At 45.7% G+C, this 21,429-nt stretch overlaps 1 protein-coding gene across 2 annotated transcripts in view; it reads left to right on the forward strand.

Moving 5' to 3' along the window:
* ARHGAP42 (Rho GTPase activating protein 42) overlaps positions 1-21,429 on the forward strand; it is a 178,117-nt gene that overhangs the window by 22,081 nt on the left and 134,607 nt on the right. For both annotated transcript variants that reach the window (XR_013392512.1, XM_028726131.2), the window contains exon 2: positions 16,521-16,616. Coding sequence is in view for 1 of the 2 variants with exons in the window: in XM_028726131.2 (XP_028581964.2) it covers positions 16,521-16,616 (96 nt within the window). In the remaining variant the exon portion in view is untranslated. The remainder of the gene's footprint in view (positions 1-16,520; positions 16,617-21,429) is intronic.

Below are 21,429 nucleotides of genomic sequence, written 5' to 3' on the forward strand. Positions count from 1 at the left end.
TGCAGGTTGGTGTTTTTATGAACTGATTTGTTAGATTTTTTGTCATTTTCTATGTGTTTGAACTTGTTGTTGTTGTTGTTTAGTCATTTAGTCGTCTCCAACTCTTCGTGACCCCATGGACCAGAACACGCCAAGCACTCCTGTCTTCCACTGCCTCCCGCAGTTTGGTCAGACTCATGTTTGTTGCTTCGAGAACACTGTCCAACCATCTCGTCCTCTCTCGTCCCCTTCTCCTTGTGCCCTCCATCTTTCCCAACATCAGGGTCTTTTCCAGGGAGTCTTTTCTTCTCATGAGGTGGCTAAAGTACTGGAGCCTCAGCTTCAGGATCTGTCCTTCCAGTGAGCACTCAGGGCTGATTTCCTTCAGAATGGATAGGTTTGATCTTCTGGCAGTCCATGGGACTCTCAAGAGTCTCCTCCAGTACCATAATTCAAAAGCATCAATTCTTCGGCGATCAGCCTTCTTTATGGTCCGGCTCTCACTTCTATACATCACTATACCATAGCAAAACAGGTTGAAACAGAGAAGACAGTGGACACACCGGAACAGTGTTTCATATGTAGTGGGATTGCTCCGTAGTTCAGAGATTCTGGACCCAAACTTTTGATGCTCTCTTCGTTATCACCTCACAAATATTATTCTCAGACCCAGCCCTGGCGCTCCTATCCTTAGAGTGTGGTACCAACTTGCACAGACCTCTTGTGTTTATGCTTCTTGCTGCAGCCAGATTGTTAGCGGCCTCCCATTCGAAGTCCAGATCAAGAGCAGTGACTGGCGAAAGCATGGCACATTGCACTGTCAGGACACCTGTCCCAGAAATGGACAGTCCTTAACGGTTCATTAAAACCAGTTTTTATTTTAATGAGGATGTGGTCTGAGGAGAGTTCTGAGGGCCAAATAGTGAGAACCGGAGGGCCACATAGGGCCCCGAGCCTAAGATTCCCCACCTCTGTTTTTGATAGACTCTAAATACACAGCTCATTGGGCATACCAAGGAGCTTGCAGAAGTTTGGTTAAGATGATATAATCTGTTCTCTGTTATTTTCTTTAAAGATCCATCTGGGAATATGATAGCCTCACCTAACAAGGAAGGCTGGTTGCAGCAGCCATGTTTCATTCTAAAATATATGTACGATTGCAAGCTGCTTCTGTCTAGTGAGTTGAGTTTGCAGTTCATTGGGGAGCAGCGAACTGTGAATGGCGCCAGGTATTTGGAAAGGTTAGGTCTGAAACACTGTGGAGTTCTGGTTTGTCTAGGCTGGAAGGGTTCCCTCATGGCAATAGCCTATAGAAATCCAAAGGTCAAGCAAGTCCACTGCTGATTAGTGTACCATAAACTGAAGTCCCTGGAAGAAAAAGGAGTGAGGAAAGGAGCTGAACCAGGAAGAAGAAGTTTTTTGGATTTGGACGTGCCACCGATTTGAGTGAAAGAACTGGAGTCTCGCTTCTTGACGGTTTTGCAGTCAAAGTAAAAGAAAAGGCTTGTATGCTGAAGGCCCAACCTAGCGCTGTCATACGGGTCTGTCTCAAGGTACCTCGGCCAAAAAAAGTTGAGCGTTAGCTCAAGGGGAGGTCAAGCAGCTGTCAAGTGCTTCTCATCAGTTAATGGTTTCAGTTGTTTCATAGAGTTAAAGTCCTGCTCAATTTTGGGGTGTGGATGAAAGTGTGCCATTAGCAATCTTGGACTTGATCCTTGGAGTCGGGTTTGTTTAAGGGAAATTGCATGAGCTGGCCCTACAGAGCACTTCCCAGCAAGAGCTGAATCGTACATACATGTACAATGCTCTGTGACGTGCAGCTGAATCTGTAAAATGCCTCCATTGAAGTGTTGGGCACGTTTGGATGTTACACTGAACTAGACTCTAGACCAGGCATCCCCAAACTCAGCCCTTCAGATGTTTTGGGACTACAGTTCCCATCATCCCTGACCACTGGTCCTGTTAGCTAGGGATGATGGGAGTTGTAGTCCCAAAATGTCTGGAGGGCCGAGTTTGGGGATGCCTGCTCTAGACTCTCCCCAAGGCCACATCCCTCCCTGACCCTTGCTTCTTGACTGTTTTCGCATGGCTGGAATATGGGCTTGAACTCTGAAAATGCCTCTTGCATTCCTGATGGAGGACAAGGAGGCACACATGGGTAGAAACTAGCTTGCTATGCAAAGATAAAATTTACATTCATTGCTGCATCCATTTCTCCCTGTGGCACTACCCACCACTGGAAGGTGGCTAAGAAAGGAACGCAACCCTTGACCCAAAAAAGGTCCCACACTCTTGGTGCTAAACCATGGTTTCTAGTGAACTTGTTTGAAAAACACCATAGTTCACATTACAGTGGTACCTCGGTTTAAGAACAGTCCGGTTTAAGAATGATTTAGTTTACCAACTCCGCAAAACCGGAAATAGTGTCTTGGTTTGAGAACTTTACCTCGGTCTAAGAACGGAAGCCGAATGGTGGAAGAGCACTGGCAGCGGGAGGCCTCATGAGGGAAAGCGCACCTCAGTTTAAGAATGGTTTTGGTTTAAGAACGGACTTCCGGAACGGATTAAGTTTGTAAACCGAGGTACCACTGGATGTCATACTCGTGTGTCAGTTGGAACGAGTTGATATGACAGACTTCAGCAAAGTAAAAAGTCATTTATGGGTAGCTTGACACTGCTGCTTTAATTATGGGTTGATTGAAATCATGGTTCAATGTAGGGGTAGTCAATATGATGTGCTCCAGATGTTGCCCCAAGATGATGTGCTCCAGATGGAAGTCCCATCCGCTCCAGCTCTAGCCATGATGGTGATGATGGGACTTGTATTCCAGCAACACCTGGAAGTCAACGCATGGGCTACCTCTGATTTTAGCATGGCGTAAAAAACGGGTGTTTTGGGCTGATGCCTGTGCATGGAATGAAAGCTCTGTCTACAGTGGCATGAGAGAGGTCTGATGAGACATGCCATCCTTTGGTATCGCTGTTGCTGAGCGGTGGCTGTGCATGTAAAACATTTCACCAGAGAGGCTGCCACACCAGCAGAATCCTCTCGGGAAAGTACAGTGGTACCTTGGATTAAGAACTTAATTTGTTCTGGAGGTATGTTCTTAACCTGAAACTGTTCTTAACCTGAAGCACCACTTTAGCTAATGGTGCCTCCTGCTGCCGCCGCCACACAATTTCTGTTCTCATCCTGAAGCAAAGTTCTTAACCTGAGGTAATATTTCTGGGTTAGCGGAGTCTGTAACCTGAAGTGTATGTAACCTGAAGCGTATGTAACCCGAGGTACCACTGTAGTGGCATGTTGTCATCAAAGCTCAGAAGCATATTTTCCAAGATGCTTCTTGCTCACAATATGCCAATGCCTTTATATGAACTCATTTACTGAAGCAAAGTTCAGGGTGTGCGTCCTCTCTGCCTATGCACACACAAAGCCTGGGTCATAGCCTCTGTCAGTGGCTGCTTATGACGAAGATGACAGATGCCCTTATTTAATTGGAAAATTTGATTCATAAACCACTTGCTCAAAACTGATAACCTCCAAGCGGTGTACAGATTTGGTAGTTTGCATGTCAAGGCCCTCCAGGACACCCCCAAATAAAGACACAGTTCACACAACATCTTTGTTAGTTTTTGGCATAATTTTGGCCACAACTTTATTGAAATACAGTACGTGAGTGGTTGCTTAGGCATTGGTTAATGACTATCTGTTCCCACATAGAGGTAGGAACAGAACTGACAACCGCAAGCCTGTGGAAGTCAGTAGGGGTAAACATTTTTGGGGAGAGAATAGAGCTGTGCGCCAGGCTCTCACCTCTCCCCAAATGCTCCCAGGGGCTCTTGCATGGCCCTAGCCCCTTGCCAGGGGTTCGGACAAGAGCATGGCAAGCCCCTGGATTCCTTTACCAGAATACCCTTGCAGCAGCACTGGAGGGGCAGGCACAGCCAACCATATCCCCTCCACCAACCAAAATTAACCAATGCCTAACCGCAACCTTGAAAGACCTACATTGGCTTCCAGTACGTTTCCGAGCACAATTCAAAGTGTTGGTGCTGACCTTTAAAGCCCTAAACGGCCTTGGTCCAGTATATCTGAAGGAGCGTCTCCTCCCCCATCATTCTGCCCGGACACTGAGGTCCAGTTCCGAGGGCCTTCTGGCGGTTCCCTAACTGTGAGAGGCCAAGTTACAGGAAACCAGGCAGAGGGCCTTCTCGGTAGTGGCGCCCGCCCTGTGGAACGCCCTCCCATCAGTTGTCAAAGCGATAAACATCTACCTGACATTCAGAAGACATCTGAAGGCAGCCCTGTTCAGGGAAGTTTTTAATATGTGACATTTTAGTGTATCTTTCATCTTTGTTGGAAGCCACCCAGAGTGGCTGGGGAAACCCAGCCAGATGGGCGGGGTAAAAAGGTAAAGGTAAAGGTACCCCTGCCCGTACGGGCCAGTCTTGACAGACTCTAGGGTTGTGCGCCCATCTCACTCAAGAGGCCGGGGGCCAGCGCTGTCCGGAGACACTTCCGGGTCACGTGGCCAGCGTGACATCGCTGCTCTGGCGAGCCAGAGCCGCACACGGAAACGCCGTTTACCTTCCCGCTAGTAAGCGGTCCCTATTTATCTACTTGCACCCGGGAGTGCTTTCGAACTGCTAGGTTGGCAGGCGCTGGGACCGAACAACGGGAGCGCACCCCGCCGCGGGGATTCGAACCGCCGACCTTTCGATTGGCAAGCCCTAGGCGCTGAGGCTTTTACTCACAGCGCCACCCGCGACCTTACAAGTTGTAATGATTTGCTGCGCAGTAGGCAAAAAACCACGGGTGGCGCTGTGGGTTAAACCACAGAGCCTAGGACTTGCTGATCAGAAGGTCGGCAGTTCAAATCCCCGCGATGGGGTGAGCTCCCGTTGCTCGGTCCCTGCTCCTGCCAACCTAGCAGTTCAAAAGCACGTCAAAGTGCAAGTAGATAAATTGGTACCACTCCAGCAGGAAGGTAAACGGCGTTTCCGTGCGCTGCTCTGGTTCGCCAGAAGCAGCTTAGTCATGCTGGCCACATGACCCGGAAGCTGTACGCCGGCTCCCTCAGCCAATAAAGCGAGATGAGCGCCGCAACCCCAGAGTCAGCCACGACTGGACCTAATGGTCAGGGGTCCCTTTACCTTTACCTTTTAGGCAAAAAACCAAATGGCATCAGCCAATCAGCCAAATGGTAAAAATTCCTCCCAGGTCAGTGCTCCAAAGCAGACGACCCCATGACAGGCATAGCAAGGTCAGCACGAACAAACCCTAAATATAGGGAGGGTGGGCGGGTGATCCGATGCGCACAGCGAAAAGAGGAAGCTCAATGCTGTGCGCAGGGAATAAATACCACCCCCATCAATCAAACAATTTTGCAACATTAAATTCTCCCCAGCAACAATTGGAGGTGCCCTATCAAATTTGTGGCCATCCATATTAACCTGCCCAGAAACAGGGGATGTCATAGTTGCCCCCACTGCAACACGTGCTCTCCATGAAGGAGAACCCTCTATATAAAATGTGACTGAATTATGTGCTCGCCAGAACCTTTTCAGACTCCATCTGCCTGCTTGTGTCTTTCCTGTCAGCAGGCAGTTTGAGCTGGCGTGATGTATTGCTGGTCTGAAACTGGTATCGCGATCTGAACTCCGTGCCAGTTTCGGACAATTTACCAATATATTGCTCCGTGCCAGTTTCGGACAATTTACCAATATATTGCTCAGTCATGAGCAGACTAGATCTGCACCTGGTCCAGAACATGGTGGCCAGGCTATCAAGAATGACCTTGTATTGGGAGCATGTGACTCCCCTGTCAAATTGGACCAAACTGGGAAAGAAAATGAAAGGCAAATGTGATCTTAAAAACCCTTCACACATTATGGGGCCTAGATAACTGAAGGACCGTGTTCTCTTCCTATAAAAATCTACCCATCTACTCAGAACTTTGGGACACAAGAATAGGGGTGATGTCAGTATCCCCAGAAATATGCCTCCTTGGCTCTTCAAGGCTCTTTAAGGCCTTCTTCTTAGTGGTTAGAATTTATTTTTTCAGGGAAGCTTTTGGGTCATGAATGGTTGCCCCCTCACAGGATTTTAACTTACCAGACAGCTGTGATGCGATTATTTTTAATGATTATTGTACTTTTAAATCCTTTTATTCTTTTCTTTTGGTTTTTTGCACTACTGCTGTATGTGTGTGTTTCAAGATTTCTTCAATATACTGTTCGTTGCCTTGAGCTCAGGCTGAAATCTAAAAGTCCGATTCGCCACATCAAAGAACTTTGGAAATCTTGACTCCTTTGCCTTGCATCAGCTGCACATTTTTAAATCTTACGGTCACCACTATGTGTCTATTTTTAGTGTTGTAGGCCATTGGAGACTGAAAACACTTTTTTTTAAAAAAAAGAAAGTACAGTGGTACCTCGGGTTAAGTATTTAATTTGTTCCGGAGCTCCGTTCTTAACCTGAAACTGTTCTTAACCTGAAGCACCACTTTAGCCTATGGGGCCTCCTGCTGCCGCCACGCCGCCAGAACATGATTTCTGTTCTCATCCTGAAGCAAAGTTCTTAACCTGAAGCACTATTTCGGGGTTAGCGGAGTCTGTAACCTGAAGCGTATGTAACCCGAGGTACCACTGTAGTAGTATGCAAAGCCTGTGTGGACTGGCAAATTTCTGTTTGGTTCGTTTGCATTGGAGGAAAGTTGAAATCATGGCAGCAATAAGCCAGATATCAGTGTGCACGAACCAGTAATGTACATAGTAAAAAATGGAAATTGTTAAATCAGCCTTTGCCAACCTGGTGCTCTTACAGATGCTGTGGACTACAACTCCCATCTGCGCCAGCCCAGCCATTGTAGTCCAAAAAATCTGGAGAAGACCAGGTTGGTGGAAGGCTGAGTTAGATGATCCACAGGTCTTGAAAGAGAGAGAGTGGAGCAGTAGAGAATCACTTTTTCACTTCTCTTTTATTGAGCGACTTCAAATGTACGGAAGGTGAGGAATAGTAGGGCTCTTGTTTATAAACCTTCCTGTCTCCCACCTCCAGTCCACTTCTTTCTATGAGGAACAGTTCTGGCTTGCATTCCTAACTTGAGGAGAGAAGTCAAGCTCCAAAAGGCATCACGTGGCTCATTATTATTCCGTTGCTTGCAAGCTGACACACGACGGAAATGCAAAGCATTGAGCAGATATGTGAGAGAGCATTCACTGACGAGGACAACAAATGCTCTGTCGAAAAGGCCTTTTTGCCTTTACATTTTTTTGGCAGGACGTGCTCTTCTCTGCGACAGCGTGGGTTTTCCCCTTTGACTGGCTGACGTCTCTTGCAAACAACCAGCAAACAGTCACTGTCTTTATCAGGGTAGCAGAGGGGTTTGCAGAGGCTGCTTGTGTCTAGTTTTCGCCGCCAGAGACCCTGTTTTCATACTGACCTGCAAAAGGTGTTATTACAGGTGGGAAGCCACAAGAGTTGTGTTTTTTTTGGGGGGGGATAACACATTATGTGGGGTGATGAACTACTTTGGCTGACTGGAAGCCTCAGGTTTCCCACCTTGCATTAAAATATAGCCTCTTTCTGATTCATCATAAGGGATTTCAGAGTGGTGATAGAAAAGTGTCCCCATCCTTTTGAAGCGACAGATGATAGAGATGATAGATAGATAGATAGATGATAGATAGATAGATGATAGATAGATAGATAGATAGATAGATAGATGATAGAGTTTTCTTTCTTTGTAAGAATGCTCAAACTTGCCAGCTCAGGCACTGGTTTTTGCTGAGGTGGTAAGCTGGACCACAGAGCTGCATTCTGCAAACTGATTTCCTCCTAAGGTAAAGGTAAAGGGACCCCTGACCATTAAGTCCAGTCGCGAATGACTCCAGGGTTGTGGCGCTCATCTTGCTTTACTGGCCGAGGGAGCCGGCGTTTGTCTGCAGACGGCTTCCGGGTCATGTCGTCAGCATGACTAAGCCGCTTCTGGCGAGCCAGAGCAGTGCACGGAAACGCCGTTTACCTTCCCGCCGGAGCGGTACCTATTTATCTACTTGCACTTTGACGTGTTTTCGAAATGCTAGGTTGGCAGGAGCAGGGACTGAGCAATGGGAGCTCACCCCGTCACAGGGATTCGAACCGCCGACCTTCTGATCAGCAAGCCCTAGGCTCTGTGGTTTAGACCACAGCGCCACCCCAGCTTTGGACTATAACTCACATCTGTCCACAGGGAAAAGGCTTTGCACAGAGAGGCTGCTGCTGGCTGCATAGTTTCTCTCTCTTCACTGTTAAAGGACTGTTGGTCTAAGCCAGTGGGTTTTGTTAAAAAAAGTTTACAGAGTCCCCCCCGCCCAGCTTTCTCTCTCTCTGATTTATTGCTGTTTCTGTATTACCTGCATCATGCATGTAATGCATTCTACCAGTACCCCTTTGAACAATCATGCCTTCCATCCAAGAATCTTGGGAGCTGTAGTTTGTTAAGGGTGCTAAAAGAGTTGTTAGGGGGTCTCTATGCCCTTCACAGAACTACAATTCCCAGAGAGTTTCCTGGGAAGGATTGCTAAAGCACTTGGGAATTGAGCTCTCCAAATAACCTTCAGCACCCTTAAAAAATTATAGTTCCCAGGATTCTTTGGGGGGAAACAGTGATTGCTAAAATGGTATAATAGTGCTTTAAATGTCTTGCATTGGCTGCTAATGTGTTGCGGCATGCATTTTTTTACTTCACTACAACTAATATATATATAATATATATATTTAAAATATATTTATGCACATTTGATTTTTTTCCTCTACCAGTTGAGAGGATTGGGTGTTTGTGAAAAGGGGAAAATACCCCGGCTGGTTTAAAATCAGGGTTGTACAAGGGGAGGCTACTTGAGGTGAAACAGAATAGGATGGGTGGCAGTAAAGACTTCAGAGTCCCCTTGTGTGTTCTTCTAATCCAGGCACCCCCAAACTCGGCCCTCCAGATGTTTTGGGACTACAATTCCCATCATCCCTCACCGCTGGTCCTGTTAGCTAGGGATGATGGGAGTTGTAGTCCCAAAGCATCTGGAGGGCCGAGTTTGGGGGTGCCTGCTCTAATTCGTTGGGCCCCATTGGATATGCCCGGTAATATTAACTTACAAAATATTTCTTTATTCCTATTTTAAAGCCATTTTAATTCTTCCAGGCTTCGCTAAGCATAATCGCTTTACCAGCTGGCGTGTTTACAATCTTAGCTGTGGAAAAAGAAAAGCGGGGGTTAGAAAAGGGAGATGTCCCACAGTGGCAGGAATGAAATTGGCTGTATCGGACATGGCAGCTGTTGGGGGTCCCATACATGTCAACAGGGCTCACTTGTTCCTTCAGTGTATTTTCGATTATTGATCTAGTTCCCTGGCTGTTGACTGTTCTGGTAGTTTCAAGTCCCAAGTTTTATTTCCTACCTAGCAGGGCTATATTGTTGGTGGTGGCGCCTGCCGTGTGGAACACCCTCCCGTCAGATGTCAAGGAAATAAACAACTATCTGGCTTTTAGAAGACACCTGAAGGCAGCCCTGTTTAGGGAAGTTCTTAATGTTTGATATTTATTGTGCTTTTTATATTCTGTTGGGAGCCGCCCAGAGTGGCTGGGGAAACCCCAAGATATTAGAGAGCGGGGAGACCCCAAGATTCAAAGCACAAACACCTCATACAAATTGGCAGTCTTGTCCTCCTTTATTTATAAAGTACATTTCCACACACTCTCTTCTATACTGTGAAAGTGTGCCAGAACAACAGCTAAGTGGAGATCTCAAATATTTTGTATAATACAACTGCCAAAGCTGCAAGCTGAAGGGAAGGGGGTCTTATCCTTTGCCCCTCAGATTATTTTCCCGCCAAAGAATTACTGCCTCACGTTGTTTCCTGTTGCCTATGTTCTCTCTCTTACCAAGCCTTTAGACTTTTTTTTTTTTAAAGCTATTTCTCTCGCTTTGTTTTTAGTTCATTTTTTATTAGACAACTTGAGTACCCCATGAAAGAAAAGCAGGACAGATGAATAAACCTGCAAGCAGTCTTGTATGTGGGATGCGGGTGGTGCTGTGGGATAAACCACAGAGCCTAGGACTTGCCGATCAGAAGGTCGGCGGTTCGAATCTCCGCCACGGGGTGAGCTCCCATTGCTCAGTCCTTGCTCCTGCCAACCTAGCAATTTGAAAGCACGTCAAAGTGCAAGTAGATAAATAGGTACTACTCCAGCGGGAAGGTAAACGGCGTTTCCGTTCGCTGCTCTGGTTCTCCAGAAGCGGCTTAGTCATGCTGGCCACATGACCTGGAAGCTGTACACCGGCTCCCTCGGCCAATAAAGCAAGAGGAGCGCCACAACCCCAGAGTCGGCCGTGACTGGACTTAATGGTCAGGGGTCCCTTTACCTTTATCTTATGTTCTTAATATTTGATTGGGAAACCCAGCCAGATGGGCAGGGTATAAATAAATTATTATTATTATTATTGCCTCAGCACAATCAAGGAAACAAGCCTCAGTTAATTAAGAACATAAGAGTGTGCTGGATCTTGCCAGCAACCCACCTAGTTCAGCATCCTGATCTCACAGTGGCCAACAAGATACCCATTATGGGAAGCCCAAAAGCAGAACCTGAACGCAACAGCTCTCTCCTGTTATAGCTTCCTATTGTGTCTGAACCAACTAGTGGCTTCCGGCTTAGCCAGGACATGAAGCCATGTTTTAAAGCGGACTGTGACTTCCTTTACCTTTTTAGTCTTGTATGTGGTATTGCTCAGGAATGATAACACCACTCTCTAAACCTCGTGAAGTTTTGAAAAGTTCGGACTGCCATTTTGATTCATCCAGTTCTATCAAAATTGTAGAATTGGAAGGGACCATGAGGGCCATCTCTTGCAGCACTCTGCAATGCAGGAGTCCTTTGCCCAATGTAGGGCTTGAACCCACAACCCTGAGTCTTGAGAGTTCTATTGCTCTACCATCTGAGTTGATGTGGGAAAGCGATTCTCTGAAAGCAGGATGTTTTCGAAAACCACTGCTTTAAAAGCGATCGTTACCGAGGGATGTGTTTTCTCATAGTGCCTTCATCTCGCTCGGCATTTTGCGTAACAAATGGGTTTGGTGTTTTACAACCACGATAACATTTCCTTTTATAAAAACCCTCCCTGTGCCATATGTTTCTGACTCGACACATCAAGCTGTGTGTGGTTTGACGCATAATCCCCAAAGCAGAGGGTGTTTCCATGCAATTGCTGGTTTTATAGTGCTTGGGCTTTTATAGGAGAAGCACACAGCATTGCATTTATTTATTTCATAAAATTTATATACCGCTCGACTGTAGGGAAAAAACCTCAGTGCAGTTTAGGTAAAGGTAAAGGGACCCCTGACCGTTAGGTCCAGTCGTGGATGACTCTGGGGTTGTGGCACTCATCTTGCTTTATTGGCCGAGGGAGCCGGCGTACAGCTTCCGGGTCATGTGGTCTGCATGACTAAGCCACTTCTGGCAAACCAGAGCAGCGCACAGAAATGCCGTTTACCTTCCCGCCGGAGGGGTACCTATTTATCTAGTTGGCAGGGCAGTGCAGTTTAGCAGTGGTTTAATATAGTAGATTGTATTCAGAATGGTCACAGGACCAGTGGTGGGTTGTTGTTGTTTTGTGTGTGTGTAGGGACATGGGTGGTGCTGTGGTGTAAACCACTGAATCTAGGGCTTGCCGATCGGAGTGAGCTCCCATTGTTTGATCCCAGCTCCTGCCCACCTAGCAGTTCGAAAGCATGTCAAAGTGCAAGTAGATAAATAGGTACCGCTCCGGCGGGAAGGTAAACAGTTTTTCCGTGCGCTGCTATGGTTTGCCAGAAGTGGCTTAGTCATGCTGGCCACATGACCTGGAAGCTGTCTGTGGACTAACGCTGGCTCCCTCGGCCTACAGAGCAAGATGAGTGCTGCAACCCCAGAGTCGTCTGCGACTGGACTTAACAGTCAGGGGTCCCTTTACCTTTTATGGCCTTTTCAGATGTACTGTTTGTCAGACTATAGCTGCTGCTTCCTTTCCAGATTTTCCTGCATGCTTCCACATAGAATCCTAGAATTGTAGAGTTGGAAGGTACACCGAGGGTCATCTAGTCCAGTCCCCCTTCAATGTAGGAATCTTAACTGAAGCTATCTATGACAGATAGCTATCCGACCTCTGCTTGAAGACTTCCAAAGATCATTTCATCACTATTCAGGAATATTCAAGACATGAAAACACTTTTTCTTCTCTCACACAAAAAAATCCAGCAATAGTGAAAGACTCAGAATAGTTCCGAATCTTTATATTTATTGTATGTGCATGGAAATGTGTGTCGTTTCCCATATTCTGTGTGGCATTTTCGGTATATATTTTGAGCAACTGTCATTTCATGAGCCGTTTTTGGCAGGAGGGTTTTTATTTATTTATTAAATTTGTGTACCGTCCTTCATCTTAAGATCTCAGGGCAGTGCGCAGCATAAAAGTACAAAAGTTATCCCTAGCTCAGGCCAGAACAGTTAAATCAAGATGTTCATGATATCTGTTCTCTTCCATGAATAGGGTGAAAATCTCAAGTGTGGCTACAACCACAGTTCTCAATCTGAACACATCCTGTCATTAGTGTGGATGGGGAAAAGTGTGATATCTTTTCCCAAAATGGTGACAGTGGGGAGAACAGTCTAGTCCAGTTTGCTTCCAAAAACAAACAGCAGCTGTAGCACTACATCTGAAATTGGGATATATTTAAATGGGAATCTTAAGAAGCTTGGTCTGTAGATGTATTTAAAACGCATTATGAAGGGGCACTTGAGGGATGTAAACCAGGGCTGCAACTTCCAGACATCCAGTTTAAAAACACACCCACACACCCCTGCAACAACTGTGTTCCATGGATCGGATGTTTGGCCTGTCAGCCCGCTATTTAGTTGCTAAATTTTGGAACGGGGTGCAGCCATTCCCAGACTATACATAGGAGTGTTATTCAAGCACTTGTTTTGTTCTGTTTAATGAGGTCATTCCATCTTGCGCCCATGGCTAGTTCCCCTCTGTGCCTGCTTCTTGCTGGGTGCGGCCCGTCATTTATTTCTCCCCCCGCGTTGACATGTGCCTCCTTACCCCCTCTGATTAAACTCAGAAGCAACGAAAAAGGGGACATTTCCATTCAGCTGTAAAGAGTGAATGTCCATTTCACTGAAGTGCCTCAGACTTTACAAATATTGCAGTGGCGTTTCTGTTCACCCTGACCTCTCCTGTTGAGGCCAAAGCTTAAAATCTCCATGTGCATTTATTTACTTAAGATATTTCTAGCCTCCACTCTTTGTTAGGAAAAGGAATCCCAGAGCAGGTTACAAATGCAATGATAAAGCTCTGAGATAATGAAGCCATGAAACGTGTGTAGCAGTTACAACTGATAATCCTAACAACAAACCTAAGAGGCACACTCGCCCTAAGACCTGAGTAAATAAGGAGGTCTTTTTATCTGGTGCGGAAAAGTCTCTTTAGACTTGGCACCAACCATACTAGTGGGGTAGGAGTGCTGAAAATCATGTCAATATATTTCACAGCTGGCAACCCGTGAGCCCTTTCGGTTTCAGATAGTACATGGGTAGAAATGTCTAAAATGCCCAGGGCAGAAATTTTCATGGCCCTCCAGCGCTATGGTGGCTCATCTACCAGAAGTAATGTATTTTGCATTAACTGCGGAAGAATATACAGTCGTACCTCGGAAGTCGAACGGAATCCATTCCGGAAGTCCGTTCGACTTCCAAAACGTTTGCAAACCGAGGCGTGGCTTCCGATTGGCTTCAGGAAGCTTCTGCAGCCAATCGGAAGCCACAGAAGCTGCGTCGGATGTTTGGGTTCCAAAGAACATTCGCAAACCGGAACACTCATTTCCGGGTTTGTGGTGTTTGGGAGCCAAAACGTTCGACACGCAAGGCGTTTGGAATCCAAGGTACATCTGATTCAGACCAAGGTTGCTTGCAGGTGTGTGGTAGTCTCAGTGATTTCTGGAAGAAATAGATTATCTTCATCTTTTCTGGTATGGCTACTCACCTCGTTTTTGCCTTGGTCTGTTAGGGCGGTCTCTCACAGGAACTGAGTACAGTGATGCCTCGAGTTACAGATTCTTCAGGTTACAGACGCTTCAGGTTACAGACTCCGCTAACCCAGAAATAGTACCTCGGGTTAAGAACTTTGCTTCAGGATGAGAACAGAAATAGTGCGGCGGTGGCATGGTGGCACCTAGAGTCCCCATTAGCTAAAGTGGTACCTCAGGTTAAGAACGGTTTCAGGTTAAGAACGGACCTCCGGAATGAATTAAGTTCTTAACCTGAGGTACCACTGTAGGTGAAATGTCCCTGTTGCTTCTTCTGGATTTCTTAGTTTTGAGGCAAGTGCGGTGGGTTTTAGCTGCACAGTCGAACTACTGTAGCCTCGCCCCTCCCTGCCTGCTCCTTGTCTGCCCTGTGTATTTGTTCCGGAGGATTGGGGGAAACCCCAGAATAGATTTAGGAGTTGTAGAGGAGAAAGCGGAGAAGTTCCCTGTGCAGCTAAAACCCCTTGTGCTAGCAGAACTGTTTAGTTGGATACCTCCCGGAAAGAAGAATTAAGGGTAATGGTACTTGCCAAAAACCTCTACTCTTCACACTTGTGCAGCAGAAGCTTTGCTGTCTCCTCTCATATGTGCAGCTGTCAAACGAGAATGATGCATTGCTTCAGTAGATGTTTTCTGCATATCTAGGAATAAGAAGCATCCAGTGAGTCTGCAGGACATTCGCCGAGAGTGCATTTAACACCACGTGTTTTGTAATAAAGAACACACATTACGTAAAATATTTGAGGCAGCGCAGCAGTTCAATATATCGAGAAGACTGCCAGATGAGCTTCTGTTTTGAATAACTGCAATTCAGTTTCCAGTGTGTTCTCCAGGATTTGCAAAAGCAGGGCTGTAGAAAACAGAGTTTATCAATAGAAAACAATGGGGCGTAGAGAGCGTTGCAGTAGTCCAAGTGGGAGATAACCAGAGCATGCACCACTCTGGCAAGACAGTCTGCGGGCAGGTAGGGTCTCAGCCTGCGTACCAGATGGAGCTGGTAGACAGCTGCCCTGGACACAGAATTGACCTGTGCCTCCATGGACAGCTGTGAATCTAAAATGATTCCCAGACTGCGCACCTGGTCCTTCAGTGGCACAGTTACCCCATTCAGGACCAGGGAGTCCTCCACACCTGCTCGTCTCCTGTCCCCCAACAACAGTACTTCTGTCTTGTCAGGATTCAACCTCAATCTGTTAGCCGCCATCCATCCATCCTCCAAAGTGTACCTGTCTATCTGTGGTGGTGTGTGTGTGTGTGTGTGTGTGTGTGTGTGTGTGTGCTTTCTGCATTATCCTTCTTGTCTGCCCTGAGTGTCTTCTGATGCATCCTATAATTGGATTTGCAGTCTTTAGACCTGCATTGGAGTGGTCGGTAGTAATTTTAGGACTTGCCATGCATTTCAGTCCTTTTCCTTCGGTGGGTCCCCAAGTAGATAGAGTGTAGCCTATAAAGAATCAGATTCACCAGATACATTTTATTTTCAGCAAGTCTGGCAACACCTTGAATCATGTAATCAAGTATACCAGGATATAGGAGAGAATACACAAACAAACACACATATATACATACATATATGTATATATACACATACGTACAGTGTATATATATATATATATATATATATATATATATATATATGCAGGTTTTGGTGTCCTCGGGTGTCTTCCCGTGTAAAAGTTGGGGTGTCTAGGCGACGTTTCGACGAGGTCTCACTCGTCATCTTCAGGCTGGTGACGAGTGAGACCTCGTCGAAACGTCGCCTAGACACCCCAACTTTTACACGGGAAGACACCCGAGGACACCAAAACCTGCATACCTATACCCGTGAAAATCTACGAAAGCAAATATATATATATATATATATATATATATATATATATATGCAGGTTTTGGTGTCCTCGGGTGTCTTCCCGTGTAAAAGTTGGGGTGTCTAGGCGACGTTTCGACGAGGTCTCACTCGTCATCTTCAGGCTGGTGCTTTCGGCTTCTTGTTACTGGAACAGAGCAGTATCTCAGTGTTTGAGTTCCTATAAATACTGTTGAGGGGTGTGGTGTGTAGCCTCCAATGTTCTGGGCCGAGAGGATGTTCCCAGGCTAGTGTGCCTTTTCTTCTTTTGTTCCTTAGTTGCTTGAGGGATATCTTGGGTGATTTCTTGAGTGATATCCTGAGTACCACTTAGGTGGGTCATTAGGTGTGGATTAGTTGCTAAAGCCTTTGTGTCTTGACCTCTTGAACTTTGTGAAGAGTTTTTCTGAGAAGATGGCTGTAGTTGTGCTCTGGCTTGGCTTCGTGTATAGGGGCGAGCTGTGGTTTTGTGGCCTGTGCCAGCTAGATCTGTGTAGGGATTGCAGGGGGGTGCACCTGTATCAGTAAGTGTATTCCAAATATGTATTTCTCTGCAATGTACACTCTGATCATTTTCGATCTCTTTCTTTTACAGATCTATCCATAGCAGTACAAAAGTTTTCCCAGTCGCTTCAAGATTTTCAGTTTGAGTGCATAGGAGATGCTGAGACGGATGATGAAATTAGTATTGGTGAGTGTTCTGCACTGCTTCTGCTCTCCTTACTAAGATTTTAATCCTATGCAAAGTAGAATTTGTTAGAGTTACAATACCAGTGTTCTCTTGGCACTTCTGTTCAGAAGCCAGGAATAGGCAGGATGATGGGTTTCTAGTGTTCCTAATGCAAAACATTATAATTGCAAGATTGCAAGATTGCATAGGTTGTGCAAGACAATAATTATAAGGATTCTCATTGGAATACTTTTAGGATTGGGTCTCGGCTGGGAGAGCCAGCTACAGAGTTTGACTGTCCTATCTAGCTTGGGTACCACCTGCTCTCCTTTCTGCCCTCTGCACAAATCTGCTATCTACATGAATTGCAGTTCTGGACTCGCTTCAAATTTATAGCGTCACGCTATGTTTCTCCCATTCTTGGCTAATATCAACAATCACTTAATCCTTTTTATAGCTGCTATTCTGTTTCACTGTTTCTAAATCAGTTGGACAATGTATGCAAAAGCTGTGTAATGTGTTCTTTCATGTGAACAGGATCACCCACTGTTCAAATCAGGGATCACCAGTTTTTATGCTGTGGATAGCCAAGGATTTGTGTGAGTTCAAGCTTTTCCAAGGCTGCAGTGGCGTAAGATTCATGGCTCATCGTCTTAGCTTGACTTTTAATCAATGAGATATTGAAATGTAGCCTGGAACTTTTTGGGGTTTAAAAAATATCTGTTTACATGTGGTTAATCTGACAGAGAGAGAGAGAGAGAGAGAGAGAGAGAGAGAGAGAGAGATGCTACAGCGGAAGAAAGGCCGATCATTTTGAATAGGAACAGGGGACCCCACCTATGGGGGGATATGGCTAGAGAGGGATGACAGAATGTGAAGAAATGAAAACCATGTAAAAATCCCATATATTTTTGGCAGTTATCTGTGTTATCTGTGGGGTGGTATGATATGGCCATATTAATCCTTCCCAGATGGACATTAGATTGAAAACGCAATACATCACTCCCCCTATTGCTAATGACTGCAATTCCTTCATCTTCCAAAATGACACTTGCAATCTTTCAGCCGCAGATGATAGATGGCGAAGATGCAAGCATCTTAGCTGTTGAAGATGCATTATCATGAAGTGAGCTTTCATCTCTGAAACTGGATGAGAAATATAAATTGGCAGGGAATGGGTGACATTTAGATCAATTCTATGTCAAGTGCCTGGTGGGTTTTTTTAAAATAAAAATTCAGTGGAACTAAAATGAGAGTGTGTTCACTTAGACTGTGCTTTGAAGTTCAGGTGCTGCTTTTGGGATTCCCATAGACATCTGGGTGGCCACTGGGAACAGGATTAATAGTAGTAGTAGTAATAGTAGTAGTAGTAATTTTATATGCTGTGCATCCGACTATGTATTTGGGCCATTAACTCTTTCTTTTTTTGTTCATTTGGCACATAAAAAGTTTAGCTGGCAATATTCGTCTTTGGGGGGGGGGGGCGGACCCCAACCACTTCAAATTCCATAGTTAGGTAATACCTTTTATTAGGACCAACCAAAATGCCACAGGAGTTTGGCAAAGCTTTTGAGTTCTCTGGAACTCTTGATCAGGCAAGATGTTACACAAAGGCACGAGGAATGAGCGGGATGAGGAAAAGAAGAGGGGAAATGCAGTAAAAAGTTAGGCAGCTATGAAGTTCATTTGTAGATTCAGTTCCAAGATGGCAACCCCTTGGGTCCTGCAGCCAGGATTCTGGTACGAAGAAGCAGTGCCCGTTCCCCGTATATGACAAACGAAAGGCTGACTTGGTAACCCAGTTCTGCCCCAACCTTAAATAAAAAACACGTTTCTGCAGTTGGCAGAGCTACTTGGCTTCAACTGACTTTCTTAACTTAGGATCACATTCAGACCATACATTTCAAGCTCTTTAAAAGCCACCACTCCCCTCAAAGAATACCAGGAACTGTAGTTTGTGTAGGGTTCTGAGAATTAGACCCCTCACAGAACTGCAGGTCCCAGATTCTTTGGGGAAAGCCATGACTGCTGAAAGTGTTTAAGTGTTTGGTATGGTTTACTTTTATATGCCTGTGGTCTTTGTCCATGGAGCTTTCTTGGCAGGGATACTGGAGTGGCTTGCTGGTTCCTCCTCCAGGTGGATCACGTTTGGTCTAAACTTTCCACTATGACCTGTCCATCTTTGGTGCCCTGTTCGGCATAGTTCATAGCTTTTCTGAGTTATTCAAGCCCCTTCACCACTGCAAGGCAGTGATCCATGAAGGGGATTTTGAATTATGGTGCTGGAGGAGACTCTTGAGAGTCCTATGGACTGCAAGAAGATCAAACCTATCCATTCTTAAGGAAATCAGCCGTGAGTGCTCACTGAAAGGACAGATCCTGAAGCTGAGACTCCAATACTTTGGCCACTTCATGAGAAGAGAAGACTCCCTGGAAAAGACCCTGATGTTGGGAAAGATGGAGGGCACAAGGAGAAGGGGAAGACAGAGGATGAGATGGTTGGATAGTGTTCTCGAAGCAACCAGCATGAGTTTGACCAAACTGCGGGAGGCAGTGGAAGACAGGAGTGCCTGGCGTGCTCTGGTCCATGGGGTCACAAAGAGTCGGACACAACTAAACGACTAAACAACAACAACAATATGGTTTACTTCTGCTCCTTGCCCAACACGTGTGTTTTGCAAAAGTTCTCCAGGCTCACTTATTCCTTCTGTCTCCCAGCTGGCTTATTTATCACTGTTCTTTGGGGGAAAGGAACAGCATCCTGCGGGAAGCATTCTCAAGACAGGGACATTCTCAGATTTCCCTCTCTTTCCTGAAAGGCAACGTACAAAGCCTGCATTGCAATGTCTCTTCCCTCACTCCCACTCTTCTTAAGGCTTAACTTCACAAGGTTCCCCAATAAATTCACTTGTATCATGCAGATCCAAGAGTTGAGCAAAATTTGGGCATGAGTGGATCATAGTAGTTCGCTGGAATCAAGGTTCATAAATGAAGTCAAGTAAGAATTGCATCTGCAAGTTCCGGTCTTGACAGTAGAACTTTTTCTTTTCCTTTGGGGAAGGGCTGCAGCTCAGGGGCAGACGTTGCATGCAGAAGGCCCCTCCCTGGTGCAGCACCCAGAATCTCCAGGTACAATTGGGAGAGACCCCAGTCCAAATCACTAGAGAACCACTGCCTAGTATAGATAAAAAAACCAAGCTTGATGGACTTAATGACATAGCATAAGGCAGCTTCCGATGTTCAAATGGAAGGAAGGTCTCTCTTATCACAAAAGGGCGAGCGACTTAGGTGGCACTAATGTGTGCAAATATTTGCCAGTATGTAAACTCACAGCTATTTAAGTCATTTAACGGCTCCTGTCTTTGTCCTTCATGCTTGCACAAATATTCCTCAGGGTTACTAGCCAGAGGAAATATCTTGTTGTCCTCTCTTTCCCCCGCCACTCCCTAAGAGTGAAGTAGGTGTACTTTTAGCGCATGGCGGAAGTGGCTTCAATAGCTTGTTGGCTTTTGAGCACCTTTAAGTATGTTAGAGCTAATAGATTTAAAAACCTCTCCTCTTGGGTAATGTGCATTTTTGCCTGTCCGTAATGCATCCTTGAAGTGTGCTAAGGACTCTTGCCTTGCCTAGATGGAGGGCAGAGTGGGGCCATTGCCCATGTGAGTGAAAAAGGATCCCACTTAAAAGTTGAGGAAAGACTCACTTCATTAATGAAAACAAAACAAAATGGTAACAAACTGTTTTTGAAGTTTGTGTCTGGAGTGTGGAAGTAGAGGGTGGATTTGAAGAGTATTACAGCTGCAGTGGTGGCAATTTTGATAGTCACAAGAGGACTGTGGTGGAAGGTAGATGGGGTTAGCTGAGTAGGAATGGGTTTAGGAGCTTATTAGTTCACCCCAGACTTCACATCATTGTGAAATTTTCATCTTTGTTGGAAGCCGCCCAGAGTGGCTGGGGAAACCCAGCCAGATGCGCGGGGTACAAATAATAAATTATTATTATTATTATTATTATTATTATGATGATGATGATGAAATGATTTCCACCAATCCTCAGGCACTTGTGTTTATTAATCCTGGGTGAAACAGGACTGAAAACCTACCACGATACTTACCTAGTGCTCTTAGCCCAGTAAGGCTGCGACAAAGCCATTTCGTAGAGTTCCCAGATGTTCTCACCTCCGAAACGTAATACCAAAAGCCTTAAGCTGTAAATTACAAGGTGTTGAATATCTTACCTAAGAAACCCACAGCCACCTACGGTTCACAGAGCCGGGAGAATGTGTCTTCCTGTTTGGGCTGCATAATGAAGCAGAATTCCTCCTCTATGATGTGGTGGAGGAAATTAGTAAGGGATCACTGAGCGTTAGCGGTCACGGAATCAGATCGTTTTTGATCTGCCGTCATCAGCAGAAGCGTAGATTGCTGGCTCATGATTAACTGTGGTCGATGACTCCTTGGCCTCGGGGGTTTGTCTGTGTTGTCCTCTAGTGCTACATGTGTTTCGCTGAATGTTAATAGATAACATAATTTGTTTTGGGAACCCATTAGGTCATGCACTGGTAGCTTCCCACCCCCTCAGGTGTGCATGGGAAATGTATGGTGAGGGAGGGGAAGGATCTCATTCCTTTCCAAAGTCACAGAATGACTCCCTCCTCCCCATCCCTCCCCTGACAAGCTGAAGACCTTGGAGAAGAAGAAGAAGAAGAGTTTGGATTTGATATCCTGCTTTATCACTACCCAAAGGAGTCTCAAAGCGGCTAACATTCTCCTTTCCCATCCTCCCCCATAACAAACACTCTGTGAGGTGAGTGGGGCTGAGAGACTTCAGAGAA

Source organism: Podarcis muralis, chromosome 4 (genome assembly GCF_964188315.1).
Source record: "Podarcis muralis chromosome 4, rPodMur119.hap1.1, whole genome shotgun sequence".
In the NCBI taxonomy this organism is placed as follows: domain Eukaryota; kingdom Metazoa; phylum Chordata; class Lepidosauria; order Squamata; family Lacertidae; genus Podarcis; species Podarcis muralis.